Below are 20,839 nucleotides of genomic sequence, written 5' to 3'. Positions count from 1 at the left end.
ACTGGCCATATACTGGGGGCATGGAAGGCCATATACCGGGGGCATGGGCTGGCTATATACCGGGGGCAGGGGCTGACTTTACACTGGGGGCATGTGCTGGCTATATACTGGGGGCAGGGGCTGACTTTACACTGGGGGCATGTGCTGGCTATATACTGGGGGCAGGGGCTGACTTTACACTGGGGGCATGTGCTGGCTATATACTGGGGGCAGGGGCTGACTTTACACTGGGGGCATGTGCTGGCTATATACTGGGGGCATGTGCTGGCTATATACTGGGGGCAGGGGCTGACTTTACACTGGGGGCATGTGCTGGCTATATACTGGGGGAATGGACTGGCCATTTACTGGGGGCATGGGCGGGCCATATACTGGGGGCAGGGGCTGACTTTACACTGGGGGCATGTGCTGGCTATATACTGGGGGCAGGGGCTGACTTTACACTGGGGGCATGTGCTGGCTATATACTGGGGGCAGGGGCTGACTTTACACTGGGGGCATGTGCTGGCTATATACTGAGGGCAGGGGCTGACTTTACACTGGGGGCATGTGCTGGCTATATACTGGGGGCAGGGGCTGACTTTACACTGGGGGCATGTGCTGGCTATATACTGGGGGCAGGGGCTGACTTTACACTGGGGGCATGTGCTGGCTATATACTGGGGGCAGGGGCTGACTTTACACTGGGGGCATGTGCTGGCTATATACTGGGGGGCAGGGGCTGACTTTACACTGGGGGCATGTGCTGGCTATATACTGGGGGCAGGGGCTGACTTTACACTGGGGGCATGTGCTGGCTATATACTGGGGGCAGGGGCTGACTTTACACTGGGGGCATGGGCTGGCTATATACTGGGGGCATGTGCTGGCTATATACTGGGGGCATGTGCTGGCTATATACTGGGGGCAGGGGCTGACTTTACACTGGGGGCATGTGCTGGCTATATACTGGGGGCAAGGGCTGACTTTACACTGGGGGCATGTGCTGGCTATATACTGGGGGCAGGGGCTGACTTTACACTGGGGGCATGTGCTGGCTATATACTGGGGGCAGGGGCTGACTTTACACTGGGGGCATGTGCTGGCTATATACTGGGGGCAGGGGCTGACTTTACACTGGGGGCATGTGCTGGCTATATACTGGGGGCAGGGGCTGACTTTACACTGGGGGCAGGGGCTGACTTTACACTGGGGGCATGTGCTGGCTATATACTGGGGGCAGGGGCTGACTTTACACTGGGGGCATGTGCTGGCTATATACTGGGGGCATGGGCTGGCTATATACTGGGGGCAGGGGCTGACTTTTCACTGGGGGCTTTCACAAACCTTTCAATCCATTTTTGTTCTGCTAGTGACACATCGAAGAAAGAGCTTAGAGCTGATATCTGGACTGCAGCAACTCCAGGACCTCTCGGATGTCAGGAGAAGATTGGTTAGGTGGTTTATCACCACAAAATGACACAAATTTCCACCAAATGTTTAAATAGATGCCACGGGTCACAGGTTTGCAGTTTGATTTTAATATGGAGATGACTTTTTCATTCCTTTAGGTCGTAATAGCGGCTCCATGCTGATAGACGTAGGGGGTTCAGGTCTGGATGAAATACTAGACCCTGATACAAGAGGTCTTGGGGGGGGGGGGATAGGTCCTGCCGAGGCCATTCCCTTGATGATATCACAAACCAGCTTTTCGGCAGCCAGTATGGAATGTTTAAAATAATCTTTGTCTTCTTCTTTACGATTTCTGGGACTGGAGATTATGGGAATTAGTAGGAACGCATGGGCGTCTTTCCACCCAACCAAATATTTTGTTGGAGAGGTGTAGAAGGTCCTGCCGGCCTGTCCCTCCCCGGTGACATAAATATGTAACCGCTGTGGTGCTGTCGGAGTAGATTTTCACACGCTGGTTTGTTAAGAATGTGGCTCCGTTTCCCAGATTGGTTATAGCTTGTGGTAGTTGAAAGGGCAAGATTGGGTTGGTGGTGGCCAGAGTCCTAGCAGCAGAGTTCCCATTATGGTCGATCGCCCTCCATCCACGAGGTGGAACAGTCCAGCAGTTTAGTGAATTCTGTATTACTCTCGTGTGGCTCGGACACCACTGAACTGATCGGATGCACGGAGTCATTTGTCCCGAGAGCTTCATGGACTCGCTTATTGTGCCGGAACGTTTCTTTTGAAAGGCTTTTGGTCACTCTTCCATTCTTATCCATTTTTCCTCTGGCAGGAACATCTGGAGGATTAGGGATGTCTGTAGCGTTTGGAGGGTGAAGTCTCTGTGATGTATATGCTCCCGGGCTGATCCTCTCACTATCAGAAGGTCGTTGCGGTTGGGCATAATAGACGCTCCCTGTGTTCTGGGGAAGGCCACCACTTCAGTCATTCATTTTGTAAATATCCTGGGCTGAGGATATCCCGAACGGTAGGGTTATGAATTGGAAATGGGCAGTCTCTCTCCTGACGGTGTTAAGATCACAAATCTCAAGAATTTTTGGGACTTTTGAAAAATTGGGACATGGTAATAAGCGTCTCATAAAGTCCAGCTTTACTTAAAAGGTTTACGTGCATATTGGCAAAGAGTTAGGAACAGCAAGTGCGAAAGACTTTCGACATATGTTTTTATCGAAACGCGTAGGCCAGTTTCAGTTCCTAATTCTTTGCCAATATGCACGTAAACCTTTTAAATGGAGAATAAAGCTGGAAGATAAGTTTTTTTTATGATCCCGTTTGAAGATGGAGGTTTTTTTTTTCACCCCTTGTTCGTTTACTGTGATTACCTGACGCCCAGGACCTCCTCTGCTAACTCAGCACCGTTCATCAGCACCCCCCCCCCCCCACCCCTATTTCAGAGATGAGTGATCCCGGGCCAGTAGCTTGGTCAGTCCTAATTTGTAGAGTCTTTGTACGTCCTGCAGATTCCAAGGATTTGATATCATCTGAGGGCACTGTGTATGAAGCATCTGAAACCTTCCTCCCACTCTGATGTCATCGCTTTTCGAAGGGAGTGTTATTGTTTTTGGGATTGAGGAGGAATCCTCTTCCTTCTTTTCCTTTGTTTTGATATGGGCATTTTCCGTCTTTCGATGTAGTGTAAAAATACCATCAGAAAACTCCACTACGGTATTTTCATCAGCAGGGAGGAACCAGGAGCCCAGATGTGATGTTCCTAACGTTCAGCATCTTCTTCCTAGCAGAAAAGCATCTGACATCCATCTCGGTCCAGAGACTTGAGGTGCATATAAAAGGTCCAGAAAACAGAGTAGCAGATTTCCTGAGCCGGACCAACTTGAAGCAAAGGAGATTTGTGCCTCAACATAAACATTTTCTTGCATATCACCTGACTCTGGGGAAATCCATACGTGGACCTGTCCGCCTCTCAAACATATGGCGAAATTCTGTTCTGAAAACCCACAGAATGGGCCTTGGGGTCTAAGTGCACTGTCAGTGAAATGGCGGGTCAGACTAGCCTACGCCTTACCTCCATCGATATTGCTCCTAAGAGTTCTGAAAAAGATCAGACTGGTGAGAGCTAAGGTAATACTGATCAACCCTTCTGGCCAAAGAGTTCTTGGTTCTCGGTCCTGAGAGAATTGTCAATTTCAGATCCCGGGAACCTTCCCAACATTCCAGACCTCCCATCTCAGGGCCCAGTCTTTCATCCCACGAACAGCAGACTTCACTTGACGGCCTGGCTCTTGAGAGATTACTCCTAGCTAGGAAATGCCGCTCAGAAAAAGTGATTTCAACTTTGCCAAAAAGGCGAATGCTGATATACAATATACTTCAGAATCTGGTAAGATATAAAGTATCTTTTTGTCAGGATGCTAATCTGGATTTAGAACACCCAGATATTGCTAAAGTTCAAGACTTCTTACAAAAGGGTTTGGATAAGGACCTAAAAGCAGACACCCTTAAAGGTACAGGTCTCCACCTTGGGGTCTTTATTTAACAATTCCCTGGCCTCTCACCCAGGCCGATGGGGTAATTGTCAGCATTGTCTTGTAAACCCCCTTATCTGAAAATCTTAGAAGACAAGGTAACCCTGCTATAAGACCCAGCTTTTCTGCCTAAAGTTTTATCCATGTTCCACAGGTCTCGGTGGTCCTTCCCTCCTTTTGTGCCAATCCATCTTCAGAACGAGAAAAGGAATTTTATCATCTAGATGTTAGACGGGCTTTATTAGAATATCCAGATAGACCAGCCCCTTGGAGAAAATCATATGGCATCTCTGTCCTGTATGGTGGGAAGAATAAAGGTGGAAAAGCCTCTTCTAAGACCATCGCCCATTCCACCACAGCTGTAGCTTCTTCTAGAGCCAAATTTAGATTTAGGTGTCAATAGACCAGATGTGTAGAGCAGTTACATGGTCCTCTCCCCACACTTACTTTCATCACAAAGGGTTGGATGTGGGAGGATCTCAGGATCTTTCTTTTGGTCTTAGGTCTCTCTCATTTTTCCCTTAAGGGGTGTTTCCTATTTTACTCCTATTTTGCTTCCTATTTCCTCTCCGGTGGTGATGTCATGGTGAGGGGGTAATAGATAATTACGTACCGATAATTATCTTTCCCTGAACCACGTCAGCACCGCTTAGTTCTCTCTTGTATATTTCTTTGTTTTCTTAAAATTCTCACGTGGTGGAAAGGAAAGGGGAGATTCACTTGGTGTTTTATGGGAGTGGTTGTTCAAAATAAAAGTTTGTAAGTCTCATACAGTTCTCTGAAACACAATGGAGCACACTTACTTACCCGGTCCAACGCGTTGTCCGACTACGATTCGCGGGAGTTCACCTTCTTTGTCCCGATGCATGTGAGTGCTGATCTTGCAACACAAAGAACGCTTGCACTGTTAGAGAAGACCCCTTCTTTTGCGCTGAATCTCCTTTTGCAGAGACCTCTACTATAAAGGTTGTCACAGATTTTAACATAGGAATTGTTTCCACCAGAAGATCTCTAGGTGTTCCATCTTTAATCCGATTTTCTAGTTGAGCCAATAGAAGAGAAGAGTCGGTTTACCTCGCCAAATTAGTAACTTGTACATCTCCCTGGGAACTGTGTTCCACAATAGAATTTCTTCTTCATCACAATTTAGACTGGGATTTTTGGAATTCCTTTGAAGACAATGGTGCGCATTTACTAACCCGGTCCCTGGAGTTCCCGAAAGTGCATTATCCGACGACAATGCCCTGTGCAATTCACTAAGATCGTGCTTCCCCGCTCAGGTCCCCGGAGTTCACCTTCTTCCTGGTGCATGTAAGTGCATTGTCTGTGTATAATGCGCTGTGCGGGGAGTCACTAAGATCCTGCGCCCGATATCCTGCATGTGTCGCTTCCCCGCTCAGGTCCCCGGAGCTCACCTTCTTCCTGGTGCATGTAAGTGCATTGTCTGTGTATAATGCGCTGTGCGGGGAGTCACTAAGATCCTGCGCCCGATATCCTGCATGTGTCGCTTCCCTGCTCAGGCCCCCGGAGTTCACCTTCTTCTTCCTGGTGCATGTAAGTGCATTGTCCGTGTATAATGCGCTGTGCAGGGAGTCACTAAGATCCTGCGCCCGATATCCTGCATGTGTCGCTTCCCCGCTCAGGTCCCTGGAGTTCACCTTCTTCTTCCTGGTGCATGTAAGTGCATTGTCCGTGTATAATGTGCTGTGCGGGGAGTCACTAAGATCCTGCGTTCTATATCCTGCATTTGTCGCTTCCCCGCTCAGGTCCCCGGAGTTCACCTTCTTCCTGGTGCATGTAAGTGCATTGTCTGTGTATAATGCACTGTGCGGGGAGTCACTAAGATCATGCACCCGATATCCTGCATGTGTCGCTTCCCTGCTCAGGCCCCCGGAGTTCACCTTCTTCTTCCTGGTGCATGTAAGTGCATTGTCCGTGTATAATGCGCTGTGCGGGGAGTCACTAAGATCCTGCGCCCGATATCCTGCATGTGTCGCTTCCCCGCTCAGGTCCCTGGAGTTCACCTTCTTCTTCCTGGTGCATGTAAGTGCATTGTCCATGTATAATGCGCTGTGCGGGGAGTCACTAAGATCCTGCGCCCGATATCCTGCATGTGTCGCTTCCCCGCTCAGGTCCCTGGAGTTCACCTTCTTCTTCCTGGTGCATGTAAGTGCATTGTCCGTGTATAATGTGCTGTGCGGGGAGTCACTAAGATCCTGCGTTCTATATCCTGCATTTGTCGCTTCCCCGCTCAGGTCCCCGGAGTTCCCCTTCTCCTTCCTGGTGCATGTAAGTGCATCGGATGCGGCACAATTTGAATCCCGTGGTTAGTCCGAATCAGTCGGATCTCCCGATGGCCCATTTATGTTACATGAAATCCTAAATCAACTTGACCTCTGTCACCTCCTTGATGTTTAGAGTATCTCTCACCGCTGTTAACAAAGCGATACAATTCTGCAGAAGAGAAGAGACATCAGCATTCCATCTGAAGGTAAAGAACTAGAGGGATCAGCGCCAAAATCATCTTTTGTAGAACCCGATGCAATTATGGAATCCCCTTCCTTGGCCTTTTTTTGGGGGGTGGCACAGGAGGTCCCAGAGAAAACCTGGAAGCTTGAATTTCTCTATGGTATAGGTGCGGATCTGGCTTTAGTGTGGCACATGTTACATCCGGTTTCTCAGCCTCCTGGTATTACAGGTCACGTCTCTTCCGGTTAGGATGAGGAGACCCAGGGATACAGTCCGGGAAGGTAAAATTTGCAAGAAAACACCAACAAAACAGGACATTTTCCATGTTTTTTTTTTTTATTCTTGCGAAAATAAATTCATTTTCCCCCCCCAAAACTATACATACAATATCTACACACTCTTAAAATAAAGGCCTCGATCATCATAAAGCACTTTAACTCTCTTTACATTTTCTGCAAAAAAATACATTAAATGTTGCGAAACCAACGTGAATAAAAAATAAACAGCATTTCAAGGACTTAGGACGCGATTCCGTTGGCGGCTCCGCGTTCTCCTGCGACGCCTCTTCTAACACAAGTGATGACATCCGGTGGATCGACGCCCTCGAGAAGGCGGACATCCGATTGTACGGTCACATGACCGCGGAGGCCAGTGATTGGCTCATTCCCCATTTCGTCAGCCCGCCCCGTCTGTGGGTCTAACGCAGGCTCCCGGCTGATTGCCGGAGTTATATAAAGCAGCTTCATTTTCAGAGTATGCAAAAAAAACCTCATCTACTAAAAACTCGTTTCTCGTCTCAGGCTGCGGAAGTGGAAAAAAAAAACAAAACGTGAGACCCAGAAGGAGAACACACTCAAAACTCCAGGCAGCTCCGGCCTCGCTACTTACCTCTGGTGGGAGGTATTTTACAGATGCCAACTTACGGTATAAACACGGTAAGATGTTTTCGTGTATGTAGTTCACAATGTCTGGAACAGAACAGATGAGATGTGATAAAGAGAGTGCGATTGGAGTTTTCGGGTATTTAAAAAGGAAATAAATCATCAGAATCCATCATGATAAACCAGGGGCACCTACCTCATAGATCCGGGCTCCGTGACCGTCGTCGTAAAACTTAAATTTGTTATCCATGGCCTCCTTTCCTCAAAAATCAACATTGTAAATTATGCAAATGAGCCCAAAAGGGGCGCCCACAGCCCCTCAGTGCTGCAGATTCACAGACTGTTACAATGAGCAGAACATGTCCTCCAAATGTGTAATTCAGCAGCAGTAGGAATCCCAGGGGGAGGGGAGACCAGTCCTGCTCCTTGTAATAGCCTGTGATGCTACAGTACAGAGGGGCTCTGGAAATACCTACCAGAGCCCTTCAGGCTCTTTAGCATAATTATAAAAGTTGATTTTAAAAGGAAGGAGACCAGGAATAATAAATATAAGAAGATACCACAGTTACAGTGCATGGATCTATGAGTATTTTTTTTAACATTAGTTTTCTCGAATTTAAATTTGTGCAAAAGACAATGGGGCTCATTTACTAAGGGGCCGCGCACCGCATTTCCGTTGGGTTTCCCGCCAATTTCCGTTTTAAGTTGCATTTAACAGGGGTTTTTGGCGCACGCGATCAGATTTTGGCGCAATCGCGCCGACTTTCATGCAACACAAATCGGGGGGCGTGGCCGTCAGACAACCCGACTGATTTGGACAAACCGTGGGATTTAAAATTCAAATTGTGTCGCAAGCTATGCACTTACATGCACCAAGAAGAAGAAGGTGAACTCCGGGACCCTGAGTGGGGAAGCAACACATGCAGGATATCGGGCGCAGGATCTTGGTGACTCCCCGCACAGCGCATTATACATGGACAATGCACTTACATGCACCAGGAAGAAGGTGAACTCCGGGTACCTGAGCGGGGAAGTGACACATGCAGGATATCGGGCGCACGATCTTAGTGACTCCCCGCACAGCGCATTATACACGGACAATGCACTTACATGCACCGGGAAGAAGAAGGTGAACTCCAGGGACCTGAGCGGGGAAGTGACACATGCAGGATATCGGGCACACGATCTTAGTGACTCCCCGCACAGCGCATTATACACGGACAATGCACTTACATGCACAAGGAAGAAGAAGAAGGTGAACTATGGGGACCTGAGCGGGGAAGTGACACATGCAGGATATCGGGCGCACGATCTTAGTGACTCCCCGCACAGCGCATTATACATGGACAATGCACTTACATGCACCAGGAAGAAGGTGAACTCCGGGGACCTGAGCGGGGAAGCGACACATGCAGAATATCGGGCGCATGATCTTAGTGACTCCCCGCACAGCGCATTATACACGGACAATGCACTTACATGCACCAGGAAGAAGGTGAACTCCGGGGACCTGAGCGGGGAAGTGACACATGCAGGATATCGGGCGCACGATCTTAGTGAATCGTGTCGGACAACGCACCTTGGGGATTGTGGCAGGACCGGGTAAGTAAATGTGCCCCATTGTATACAATTACATTTGCATAATAAAATTACATATCAAATAACTCGAAATCGTCAACCGACCAATTAACTACATTCCTATGGAGTATATAAGGAGGTAGGTAAAAGTAGGATTGAATAGGGGAAGGTACTGGGAGAGGGAATAAGGTTGGATTTAGGAGAGGGGTACAACAGTATCCGAAATCGGGGATGTTAGGGATTTCTCTAGATCAGAGTTGGGAGCCATGTGGAAATCTCCACAAATTATTACCAAGCCTTGTTAACTTTTCACCTCTCTCATTAGTGAGCCACTAGGGAGACAAAGGAAAGGGAGCGTTGGGTTAAGGATACACCAAAGTTTGGTTTTGTATAACCTGCTCAGGTTCTAGGTTACCCGAGTATCTCAGGGGTACACTATGGCTTCACAGGCGCACAGACAATGAAGGGCCGGCAAAGGTACCAACAGTCCTGAGAACAGAGTTAGGACTTTGTGTTGGATAGTTTATCCTTGCCCTCCTTCAGGTGACGGTGTACTCCATTCTTTCTCCGGGCTGGCTGATCTTTAGCGGCGATGCCGTGTCTTCATCTCCAGTTCTGTAGTAGAGTTGTAGCATCTGGGGGATTGTGGAGCGCACGTGTAGCACAATTTCTCGATATAAGCAAATTTCATCGGGAATTCCCATTTATATGATATATTTTCTCTCTTTGAGTCTTGGTTATGGGAGCAAATTCCCTTCTATCATTGTGGCAGTGGACAGATCTCCGAAAGCGTCCTTTCTTGTGTCGGCCGCTTTATCTGTGCTCCCTTGATATTATCTCTTGGTGCAGAAACGCCTTTAGGATTAGGGATTCTGCGCGCTCGGTCTATGACCGGATCTTTTTGATCCGCGTCTGGTAATAGTGTTGTAAAATAATCTATTAGGAATTCGTGGAAGTGTTCGGCATCTACAGATTAGTTCTTCTTGCTCGGTCTTCTAGATCTGCTACTTTTAGTATAACAGCGGTGATTTCTTTGCTTCATTCCTTATGTGCATCAACTAGCGATTGCTCTGTTTTGTCCTCTGTATGCGAGGTCCTGTCCCCAATCGATGGAGATATCCTTCTGTATGGTTTGCCTCAGACTTCCAAACATATCTGCTATATCTGTTCAGACACAGGCGTAGACTGAGCAGGGGCTACTTATGTGCTGGGGTCCGGTGTTGTAGCTGCCTTAGGCCTCAATGTCATGATTTTCAACCAGATCATGGTCCCGATAGATTTCAATGGCTCCCGGTCACGGCACATCACTGCACTATGACCGTGTTGGGTGGCCGCGCTGCAATATGTAGGCCTTGTTCTATACTTTGCTAGATATACTCCCTTGCTGCTCTCCTGCCCATGGAGGGGGGAAGGTTGTCAAGCGCTCATCTCTTCCCCCCAGCTCTGTGCTCGCCCAGCATCTGGTCCAGGCAAGCACGCGGCAGTGTGAACGGGGCCTTACTTGTTAAGGGGGTAGTGCAGATACTGGACTGCTGCGATGGTGGTTCAGGGGCCCCTAAAAATGGCATGGAGGGGCTTAGCTCAAAAACACTTACTGTGTCCCCTCTGGAACCTCATGTCGGAGCAGACATCTTGCACCCGCTCTGGGAATACAGAGCCTAGCTACTTCTGGGCCGTGTCCCGTTTCCTTGGCTTCCCCATGTTGGAACGTGGCACCTGGACGTATTGGATAGTTTATCTTTTTTCTCCATCATGTGACTGTGTTCCATTCTTACGCTAGGTGTCTGATCTTTTTTTAGCGCCAATGCCGGTGTCTTCATCTTTGGGGGGCAGCAGACTCCATGTCTGTAGTAGAGCTGGTGCATTTTGGAGATTGTTGAGTACATGTGTAGGGCACAGTGCAGATACGCCGAGAATAACTCTCATTTTCCATGGTGTCCCCACTCCGAGACATAACAAATAAAGAAATCTAGGCAGGGATAAATGCGTGCAACAATTTCCTTCCAAAAGTTAGCTCCCTAGTGTTTTGGCAAAGGTCAGCTGGCTAGGCCGAAGCTGCACTACATATTTCATTAATTGAGGCCCCTAGAGGCTGCTCTGGCTCTGGTAGATTGGCCCTAACTTTCTCTAGAACCACTAGGTTCTGAGAGTTGCAAGCGTCCCAATAGCGGTCTTTATCCATCTTGCTGTAGACGTCTTAGATACTTTTCTGCTTCTGTTCTTTCCGCTACATTTCAGCAGAATGTTAGAGTCTTTTCACCATGACTTGGTTACCTCAATGTAAAATAGAAGAATTCTTCCGACATCCAGGCAGTGCCTTTTCTCTTCTTCAGCAGACTTTGGATTCTGACAGGTTGGCAGGGCGATTGGCAGGGTGGTTTGAAAACTTGAGGAGACCTTCGGAACAAAATTTTTAATTGAGCATCAGAGTTAACCTATCCTTGGATATCTTGAAGTAGTGCTCTCTAGTGGAGAACGCTTGGATATCCAATTGCCTAGCCGATGCTATGGCTATTAGGAAAATTAATTGCAACATTAGTTCTCTAATGTTTTAGGGATCTAGTGGCTCGAATGGTGGACCAGTAAGGTAATAAAGGACTATGGATAAGTCCCAATTGGGGACAGCCTGTTTAAAACTAGGTTTGATTCTGAAGGTGGCTTGACCGAACCTTTTGAGCCATCGGTGCTTCGACAGGGGTTTGTCAAAGAACGCACTGAGCTGATATTTGGACTTCCAGAGAGCTGGTTTGTTAGACCTTCATCGGAGCCTGCTTGGAGGAAATCCAACACCTGAGAAACGTTAGGGAAAGATAAATCAGGAGTATTAAAGACCACAAGAGGAGGTAAACTTTACCCAAATAGAGTAAATTGAGAATGTGACCGCTTTACGACATGCTCTATAAGGTGGACATCAGTTTATCCGATAATCCTTAAGCCCTTAGTAACTTCCTCTCTAGATCCATGCCGATAGCTGGAGAACCAGGAAGACTGGACCCTGGAACAGAAGGTCTGGACGAGAAGGAAGGAGCACTGGCTCTTCTTCAGTGACAGAAACCAGATCTTTACTGGCCGTAACGATTCTTGTCCGTTTGGACGACTATAAGTGGCCATGAGTGCCAGGGTTCTCCTCCCCTTAAATTTGTTGGTTGAGACCCCCAATTTAGGGATGGCCTAACAAAAGGAGGAATATTTACTTTGTGATTGAGATGTAGAGTGTTTTTGTCCAAGGAAGTCCGTATCCAGCTAAGTGTGTGACCCCCGACTCCACTGGACTGACTGAATACAGGCAGCTGGCGGACCCAAGATCTTCATCGCTTCCCTTATGGAGCAGTTGATTATTTCGTGAAAACCCTTCCTGTCCATTATGATTTTTAGGAATGTCCTTGAAGCGGGAGAAATCCAGAATGGAAGGGCCTTGTAGCGGCAGCAAGTTGGGGACCGCAAATTTGAGGATTTTCTGGGATGAAGCGTATAAGTGGTAATACACATCTCGGGAGATTTATTGTGTACATGAACGCCTCTGGATGAATTTGGGCAATTGCAGAACTCAGAGTTTCCATTTTGAACTTCCTGTACAGTGTATACCTGTTCACAATGCTTAGGGTACCTGCACACAACCGTCAGGGTGGATGTATATGCGGCTGTATATTTGCGGCTCCATATACTCCCCTATAGTTACAATGGCGACCCCACATGCGTGGCACCGTTCCGCACCGTACACGGGTAAAAGATAGAGCATGCTTTCCCGTGTCTGCGGCCGTGTAGCGCCGTTTTCTTTGGAGAGGGGAGGGGTCACCCTACGACCTACACCCTCAGGTCGCAGATCATCCTGATAATGGGGAATAACATCCTTTGTTTGGGGAACAATGACATCCAACCTTAACCGGTTCTGCATTTCTTGCCATAGTTGAAGGGCGAGTTCCATATTTCCAGTTTTTCACATCCGGTTCTTAAATTTCCTGGACAAGGATATTTTATTCTATCCATGGTCATGTGATGTCACACAGGTGCACAGCTCATTATATATCCCCGGTCATGTAATGTCACACAGGTGCACGGCTCGTTATATCCCTGGTCATGTAATGTCACACAGGTGCACGGCTCGTTATATCCCTGGTCATGTAATGTCACACAGGTGCACGCGTCATTATATATCCCTGGTCATGTAATGTCACACAGGTGCACGGCTCGTTATATCCCTGGTCATGTAATGTCACACAGGTGCACGGCTCCTTTTATATCCCTGGTCATGTGATGTCACACAGGTGCACGGCTCGTTATATATCCCTGGTCATGTGATGTCACACAGGTGCACGGCTCGTTATATATCCCTGGTCATGTGATGTCACACAGGTGCACGGCTCGTTATATATCCCTGGTCATGTGATGTCACACAGGTGCACGGCTCGTTATATATCCCTGGTCAGGTGATGTCACACAGGTGCACGGCTCGTTATATATCCATGGTCAGGTGATGTCACACAGGTGCACGGCTCGTTATATATCCATGGTCATGTAATGTCACACAGGTGCACGGCTCGTTATATATCCATGGTCAGGTGATGTCACACAGGTGCACGGCTCGTTATATATCCCTGGTCATGTGATGTCACACAGGTGCACGGCTCGTTATATCCCTGGTCATGTAATGTCACACAGGTGCACGGCTCATTATATATCCCTGGTCATGTAATGTCACACAGGTGCACGGCTCGTTATATCCCTGGTCATGTAATGTCACACAGGTGCACGGCTCCTTTTATATCCCTGGTCATGTGATGTCACACAGGTGCACGGCTCGTTATATATCCCTGGTCATGTGATGTCACACAGGTGCACGGCTCGTTATATATCCCTGGTCAGGTGATGTCACACAGGTGCACGGCTCGTTATATATCCATGGTCATGTAATGTCACACAGGTGCACGGCTCGTTATATATCCATGGTCAGGTGATGTCACACAGGTGCACGGCTCGTTATATATCCCTGGTCATGTGATGTCACACAGGTGCACGGCTCGTTATATATCCCTGGTCATGTGATGTCACACAGGTGCACGGCTCGTTATATATCCCTGGTCAGGTGATGTCACACAGGTGCACGGCTCGTTATATATCCATGGTCATGTGATGTCACACAGGTGCACGGCTCGTTATATATCCATGGTCACGATTCCTTAAGGGTGTTGTTAATGGGGAAAACACATCTTTTCTTGGTCTTAAGGATGCCGAAAAGTTCATGCAGTAGGTTTTTTTTTTCCCAAAAAATTCAAAAGTTTTTAGAATTCTATACGATTAATCCCTGTGAAACACTTAAAGGGAACCTGTCAGCAGAAAATGACCTAATAAACCACTACGTTGTCAGGCAGCTGAACACCTTCCAGATTGTGTTTCTTTCATCACCCAGTGCGGTGGCATCATCCAGAAAATCTACTTTATAGTGAGATGTAAATTGATTGTATAAAGTCAAGGAGGCGGAGATTATAACACTGAAGTCAAGCTCTCCCTTCCTCAGAAAGCCGCCTTCACTGTTATCGACGTCCTGCATCCAGAGACATCACTAACCAGATCTCCTGGAGTCCCATGGATGATGTCAATCACAGAGGAGGAGGCGTTCAGAGTTCCCCACCTTGACTTCAGTGTTAAAGTCTCCGCCTCCTTGACTTTATACATCCAATTTACATCTCACTTCAAAGTAGATTTTCGGGATGATGCCTCCACACAGGACCACGAAAGAAACAAAAACTAGAAGGCGTTACACTACCTGACAACCTAGCGGTAGTATAGGCCAATTACTGATGACGGGTTCCCTGGGTTAACAGACTTTGTAAGAGTCGTTTTACATGCGTGGAGGGGTGTAGTTTCTATGTGTAGAGTACATTAAGGCCTCTCAAATTCACTTGAAAGCAGAGTTGTCCCCTCAAAAATTGAGCAAAATAGTACCTAAAATTTCTAAGCCTCAGAATGTCCGAAAAAATCAGAGGACACAAAAGAAACCCCACGCCGTGATAAAGCAGACAATCCCGGACATGTAAGTTACCAAGCTACCGGGTGCTCTGACTAAATGCCTAGAATGCAGAACATTTAAAACAATGAAAAGTAAGATGTGGAGATAAATCAAGTGTTGGAGATAAAGAGGTTAAATTAAAAAAAAAAAAAAAGCGGCAAAAACAGCCGTTTCACTCTGTACGGTTGTAGGAAAGAGTTAAATAAAACTGGAATCATCATTACTATCTCTACCATAAAAATAAACCCATCGGAAAATAGAAATCTTCCTGCAAAAAACAAGTCATAAAAATTAAAAACAAAACAAAAACTATCGTATGGAATTTGAGCAGGACAAAAAAAACAAACTGAAGGCAATTTTAGGCCGGGTCCTTCTGGGGTCAAACATTCACTCACTGCACAGTATAATAAACATGACAGATAATTGTTCTATAGGTTAGTGACATTAAAGACTTTTTAAAAACTAATCCGAATAAAATTCATCAAAATTCACAGCCATGAAATTCTATCTACCTACCCATCTCCGAACTATGTATCCATCCCTCCCTCTCCTATCCATCCATCCATCCATCCCTCTCCTATCCATCCATCCATCCCTTCCTATCCATCCATCCATCCATCCTCCCTCTCCATCCATCCATCCATCCATCCCTCTCCTATCCATCCATCCATCCATCCCCTCCTATCCATCCATCCCCCTCCTATCCATCCATCCATCCCCCTCCTATCCATCCATCCATCCCCCTCCTATCCATCCATCCATCCCCCTCCTATCCATCCATCCATCCCCCTCCTATCCATCCATCCATCCCCCTCCTATCCATCCATCCATCCCCCTCCTATCCATCCATCCATCCCCCTCCTATCCATCCATCCATCCCCCTCCTATCCATCCATCCATCCCCCTCCTATCCATCCATCCATCCCCCTCCTATCCATCCATCCCCCCTCCTATCCATCCATCCATCCCCCTCCTATCCATCCATCCATCCCCCTCCTATCCATCCATCCATCCCCCTCCTATCCATCCATCCATCCCCCTCCTATCCATCCATCCATCCCCCTCCTATCCATCCATCCCCCTCCTATCCATCCATCCCCCTCCTATCCATCCATCCATCCCCCTCCTATCCATCCATCCCCCTCCTATCCATCCATCCCCCTCCTATCCATCCATCCCCCTCCTATCCATCCATCCCCCTCCTATCCATCCATCCCCCTCCTATCCATCCATCCATCCCCTCCTATCCATCCCCCTCCTATCCATCCATCCCCCTCCTATCCATCCATCCCCCTCCTATCCATCCATCCATCCCTCTCCTATCCATCCCCCTCCTATCCATCCATCCCCCTCCTATCCATCCATCCATCCTCTCCTATCCATCCATCCATCCCTCTCCATATCCATCCATCCATCCCTCTCCATATCCATCCATCCATCCCTCTCCATATCCATCCATCCATCTATATCCATATCCATCCATCCATCTATATCCATATCCATCCATCCATCTATATCCATATCCATCCATCTATCTATATCCATATCCATCCATCTATATCCATCCATCTATATCCATATCCATCCATCTATATCCATATCCATCCATCCATCTATATCCATATCCATCCATCCATCTATATCCATATCCATATCCATCCATATCCATATCCATCCATCTATATCCATATCCATCCATCTATATCCATATCCATCCATCTATATCCATATCCATCCATCTATATCCATATCCATCCATCTATATCCATATCCATCCATCTATATCCATATCCATCCATCTATATCCATATCCATCCATCTATATCCATATCCATCCATCTATATCCATATCCATCCATCTATATCCATATCCATCTATATCCATATCCATCTATATCCATCCATCCATCTATATCCATATCCATCCATCCATCTATATCCATATCCATCCATCCATCTATATCCATATCCATCCATCCATCTATATCCATATCCATCCATCCATCTATATCCATATCCATCCATCCATCTATATCCATATCCATCCATCCATCTATATCCATATCCATCCATCCATCTATATCCATATCCATCCATCCATCTATATCCATATCCATCCATCCATCTATATCCATATCCATCCATCCATCTATATCCATATCCATCCATCCATCTATATCCATATCCATCCATCCATCTATATCCATATCCATCCATCTATATCCATATCCATCCATATATATCCATATCCATCCATCTATATCCATATCCATCCATCTATATCCATATCCATCCATCTATACCATATCCATCCATCTATATCCATATCCATCCATCTATATCCATATCCATCCATCTATATCCATATCCATCCATCTATATCCATATCCATCCATCTATATCCATATCCATCCATCTATATCCATATCCATCCATCTATATCCATATCCATCCATCTATATCCATATCCATCCATCTATATCCATATCCATCTATATCCATATCCATCCATCCATCTATATCCATATCCATCCATCTATATCCATATCCATCCATCTATATCCATATCCATCCATCTATATCCATATCCATCCATCTATATCCATATCCATCCATCTATATCCATATCCATCCATCTATATCCATCCATCCATCTATATCCATATCCATCCATCTATATCCATCCATCTATATCCATATCCATCCATCTATATCCATTATCCATCCATATCCATCCATCCATCTATAGCATATCCATCCATCCATCTATATCCATCCATCCATCTATATCCATATCCATCCATCCATCTATATCCATCCATCCATCTATATCCATATCCATCCATCCATCTATATCCATATCCATCCATCCATCTATATCCATATCCATCCATCCATCTATATCCATATCCATCCATCCATCTATATCCATATCCATCCATCCATCTATATCCATATCCATCCAGCCATCTATATCCATATCCATCCATCCATCTATATCCATATCCATCCATCCATCTATATCCATATCCATCCATCCATCTATATCCATATCCATCCATCCATCTATATCCATCCATCTATATCCATATCCATCCATCTATATCCATATCCATCTATATCCATATCCATCTATATCCATATCCATCTATATCCATATCCATCCATCCATCTATATCCATATCCATCCATCCATCTATATCCATCCATCTATATCCATATCCATATCCATCTATCATCCATATCCATCCATCCATCTATATCCATCCATCTATATCCATCATCTATATCCATCCATCTATATCCATCCATCTATATCCATATCCATCCATCTATATCCATATCCATCTATATCCATATCCATCTATATCCATATCCATCCATCCATCTATATCCACCATCCATCCATCTATATCCATCCATCTATATCCATATATATATCCATATCCATCCATCTATATCCATATCCATCCATATCCATTCCCATCTATATCCATATCCATCCATCCATATCATATCCATTCCATCCATATCCATATCCATCCATATCCATCCATCTATATCCATATCCATCCATCTATATCCATATCCATCAATATCATATCCATATCCATCCATCATCCATATCCATCCATCATATATCCATATCCATCCATCTACATCCATCATCTAATCCATATCCATCCATCTATATCCATCATCCATCCATCTATCATCCATCTATCCATATCCATCCATCTATATCCATATCCATCCATCTATATCCATATCCATCCATCTATATCCATATCCATCCATCTATATCCATATCCATCCATCTATATCCATATCCATCCATCTATATCCATATCCATCCATCTATATCCATATCCATCCATCTATATCCATATCCATCCATCTATATCCATATCCATCCATCTATATCCATATCCATCCATCTATATCCATATCCATCCATCTATATCCATATCCATCCATCTATATCCATATCCATCCATCTATATCCATATCCATCCATCTATTCATATCCATCCATGATATCCATATCCATCCATCTATATCCATATCCATCCATCTATATCCATATCCATCCATCTATATCCATATCCATCCATCTATATCCATATCCATCCATCTATATCCATATCCATCCATCTATATCCATATCCATCCATCTATATCCATATCCATCCATCTATATCCATATCCATCCATCTATATCCATATCCATCATCTATATCCATATCCATCCATCTATTCCATCTCCATCATATCCATATCCATCTATATCCATATCCATCCATATCCATATCCATCCATCTATTCCATATCCATCCATCTATATCCATATCATCTCCATATATCCATATCCATCCATCTATATCCATATCCATCCATCTATATCCATCCATCCATCTTATCCATATCCATCCATCCATCTATATCCATACTCATCCATCTATATCCATATCCATCCATCTATATCCATATCCATCCATCCATCTATATCCATATCCATCCATCTATATCCATATCCATCCATCCATATCCATATCCATCCATCTATATCCATATCCATCCATCCACTATATCCATATCCATCCATCCATATCATCCATATCCATCCAATCCATCTTATATCCATATATCCATCTATATCTATATCCATCTATCCATATCCATCCATCTATATCCATATCCATCCATCTATATCCATATCCTTCCATCCATATCCATCCATCTATATCCAATCATCCATCTATATCCATATCCATCCATCTATATCCATATCCATCCATCTATATCCATATCCATCCATCTATATCCATATCCATCATCTATATCCATCCATCCATCCATATCCATATCCATCCATCTATATCCATATCCATCCATCCTTCTTATATCCATCTATATCCATCCATCTATATCCATCCATCTATATCCATATCCATATCCATCCATCTATATCCATATCCATCCATCTATATCCATATCCATCCATCCATCTATATCCATATCTATCCATCCATCTATATCCATATCCATCCATCTATCCATCCATCACATATCCATATCCATCCATCTATATCCAATCCATCCATCTATATCCATATCCATCCATCTATATCCATATCCATCCATCTATATATCCATCCATCCATCTATATCCATATCCATCCATCTATATCCATCCATCTATATCCATATCCATCCATCTATTCCATATCCATCCATCTATCTATCCATATCCATCCATCTATCCATATCCATCCATATCCATCCATCTATATCCATCCATCTATATCCTCCATCTATATCCATATCCATCCATCTATATCCATATCCATCCATCTATATCCATATCCATCCATCTATATCCATATCCATCCATCTATATCCATATCCATCCATCTATATCCATATCCATCCATCTATATCCATATCCATCCATCTATATCCATATCCATCCATCTATATCCATATCCATCCATCTATATCCATATCCATCCATCCATCCATATCCATCCATCTATATCCATATCCATCCATCTATATCCATATCCATCCATCATATCCATATCCATCCATCTATATCCATATCCATCCATCTATATCCATATCCATCCATCTATATCCATATCCATCCATCTATATCCATATCCATCCATCTATATCCATATCCATCCATATTTCCATATCCATCCATATATCCATATCCATCCATCTATATCCATATCCATCCATCCATATCCATATCCATCCATCCATCATATCCATATCCATCCATCCATATCCATATCCATCCATCCATATCCATATCCATCCCATCCTCCATCCATATCCATATCCATCCATCTATATCCATATCCATCCATCTATATCCCATATCCATCCATCTATATCCATATCCATCCATCTATATCCATATCCATCCATCTATATCCATATCCATCCATCTATATCCA

At 45.2% G+C, this 20,839-nt stretch overlaps 1 protein-coding gene across 2 annotated transcripts in view; it reads right to left on the bottom strand.

The window, feature by feature from the left end:
- Positions 1 to 6,719: 6,719 nt before the first annotated feature.
- The window catches only part of TTF1 (transcription termination factor 1), a 41,167-nt gene continuing 27,047 nt past the window's right edge, over positions 6,720 to 20,839 (bottom strand). The window contains exons 10-11 of one of the 2 annotated variants that reach the window (XM_072125552.1): positions 7,293 to 7,372; positions 6,720 to 7,205 (exon numbers count right to left, since the gene is read on the bottom strand). In XM_072125552.1, the coding sequence (XP_071981653.1) occupies positions 7,080 to 7,205; positions 7,293 to 7,372 (206 nt within the window). In that variant the 3' untranslated portion in view covers positions 6,720 to 7,079. Of the gene's footprint in view, positions 7,206 to 7,292; positions 7,373 to 8,332; positions 11,261 to 20,839 lie in introns of those variants that run through there. The other variant, XM_072125553.1, reaches the window with a different exon arrangement.

The sequence above is a fragment of the Engystomops pustulosus genome, chromosome 9 (genome assembly GCF_040894005.1).
Source record: "Engystomops pustulosus chromosome 9, aEngPut4.maternal, whole genome shotgun sequence".
Classification (NCBI taxonomy): Eukaryota; Metazoa; Chordata; class Amphibia; order Anura; family Leptodactylidae; genus Engystomops; species Engystomops pustulosus.
Note: the sequence above shows the minus strand (reverse complement) of the source record. Positions and strands in the feature narration are given on the sequence as shown.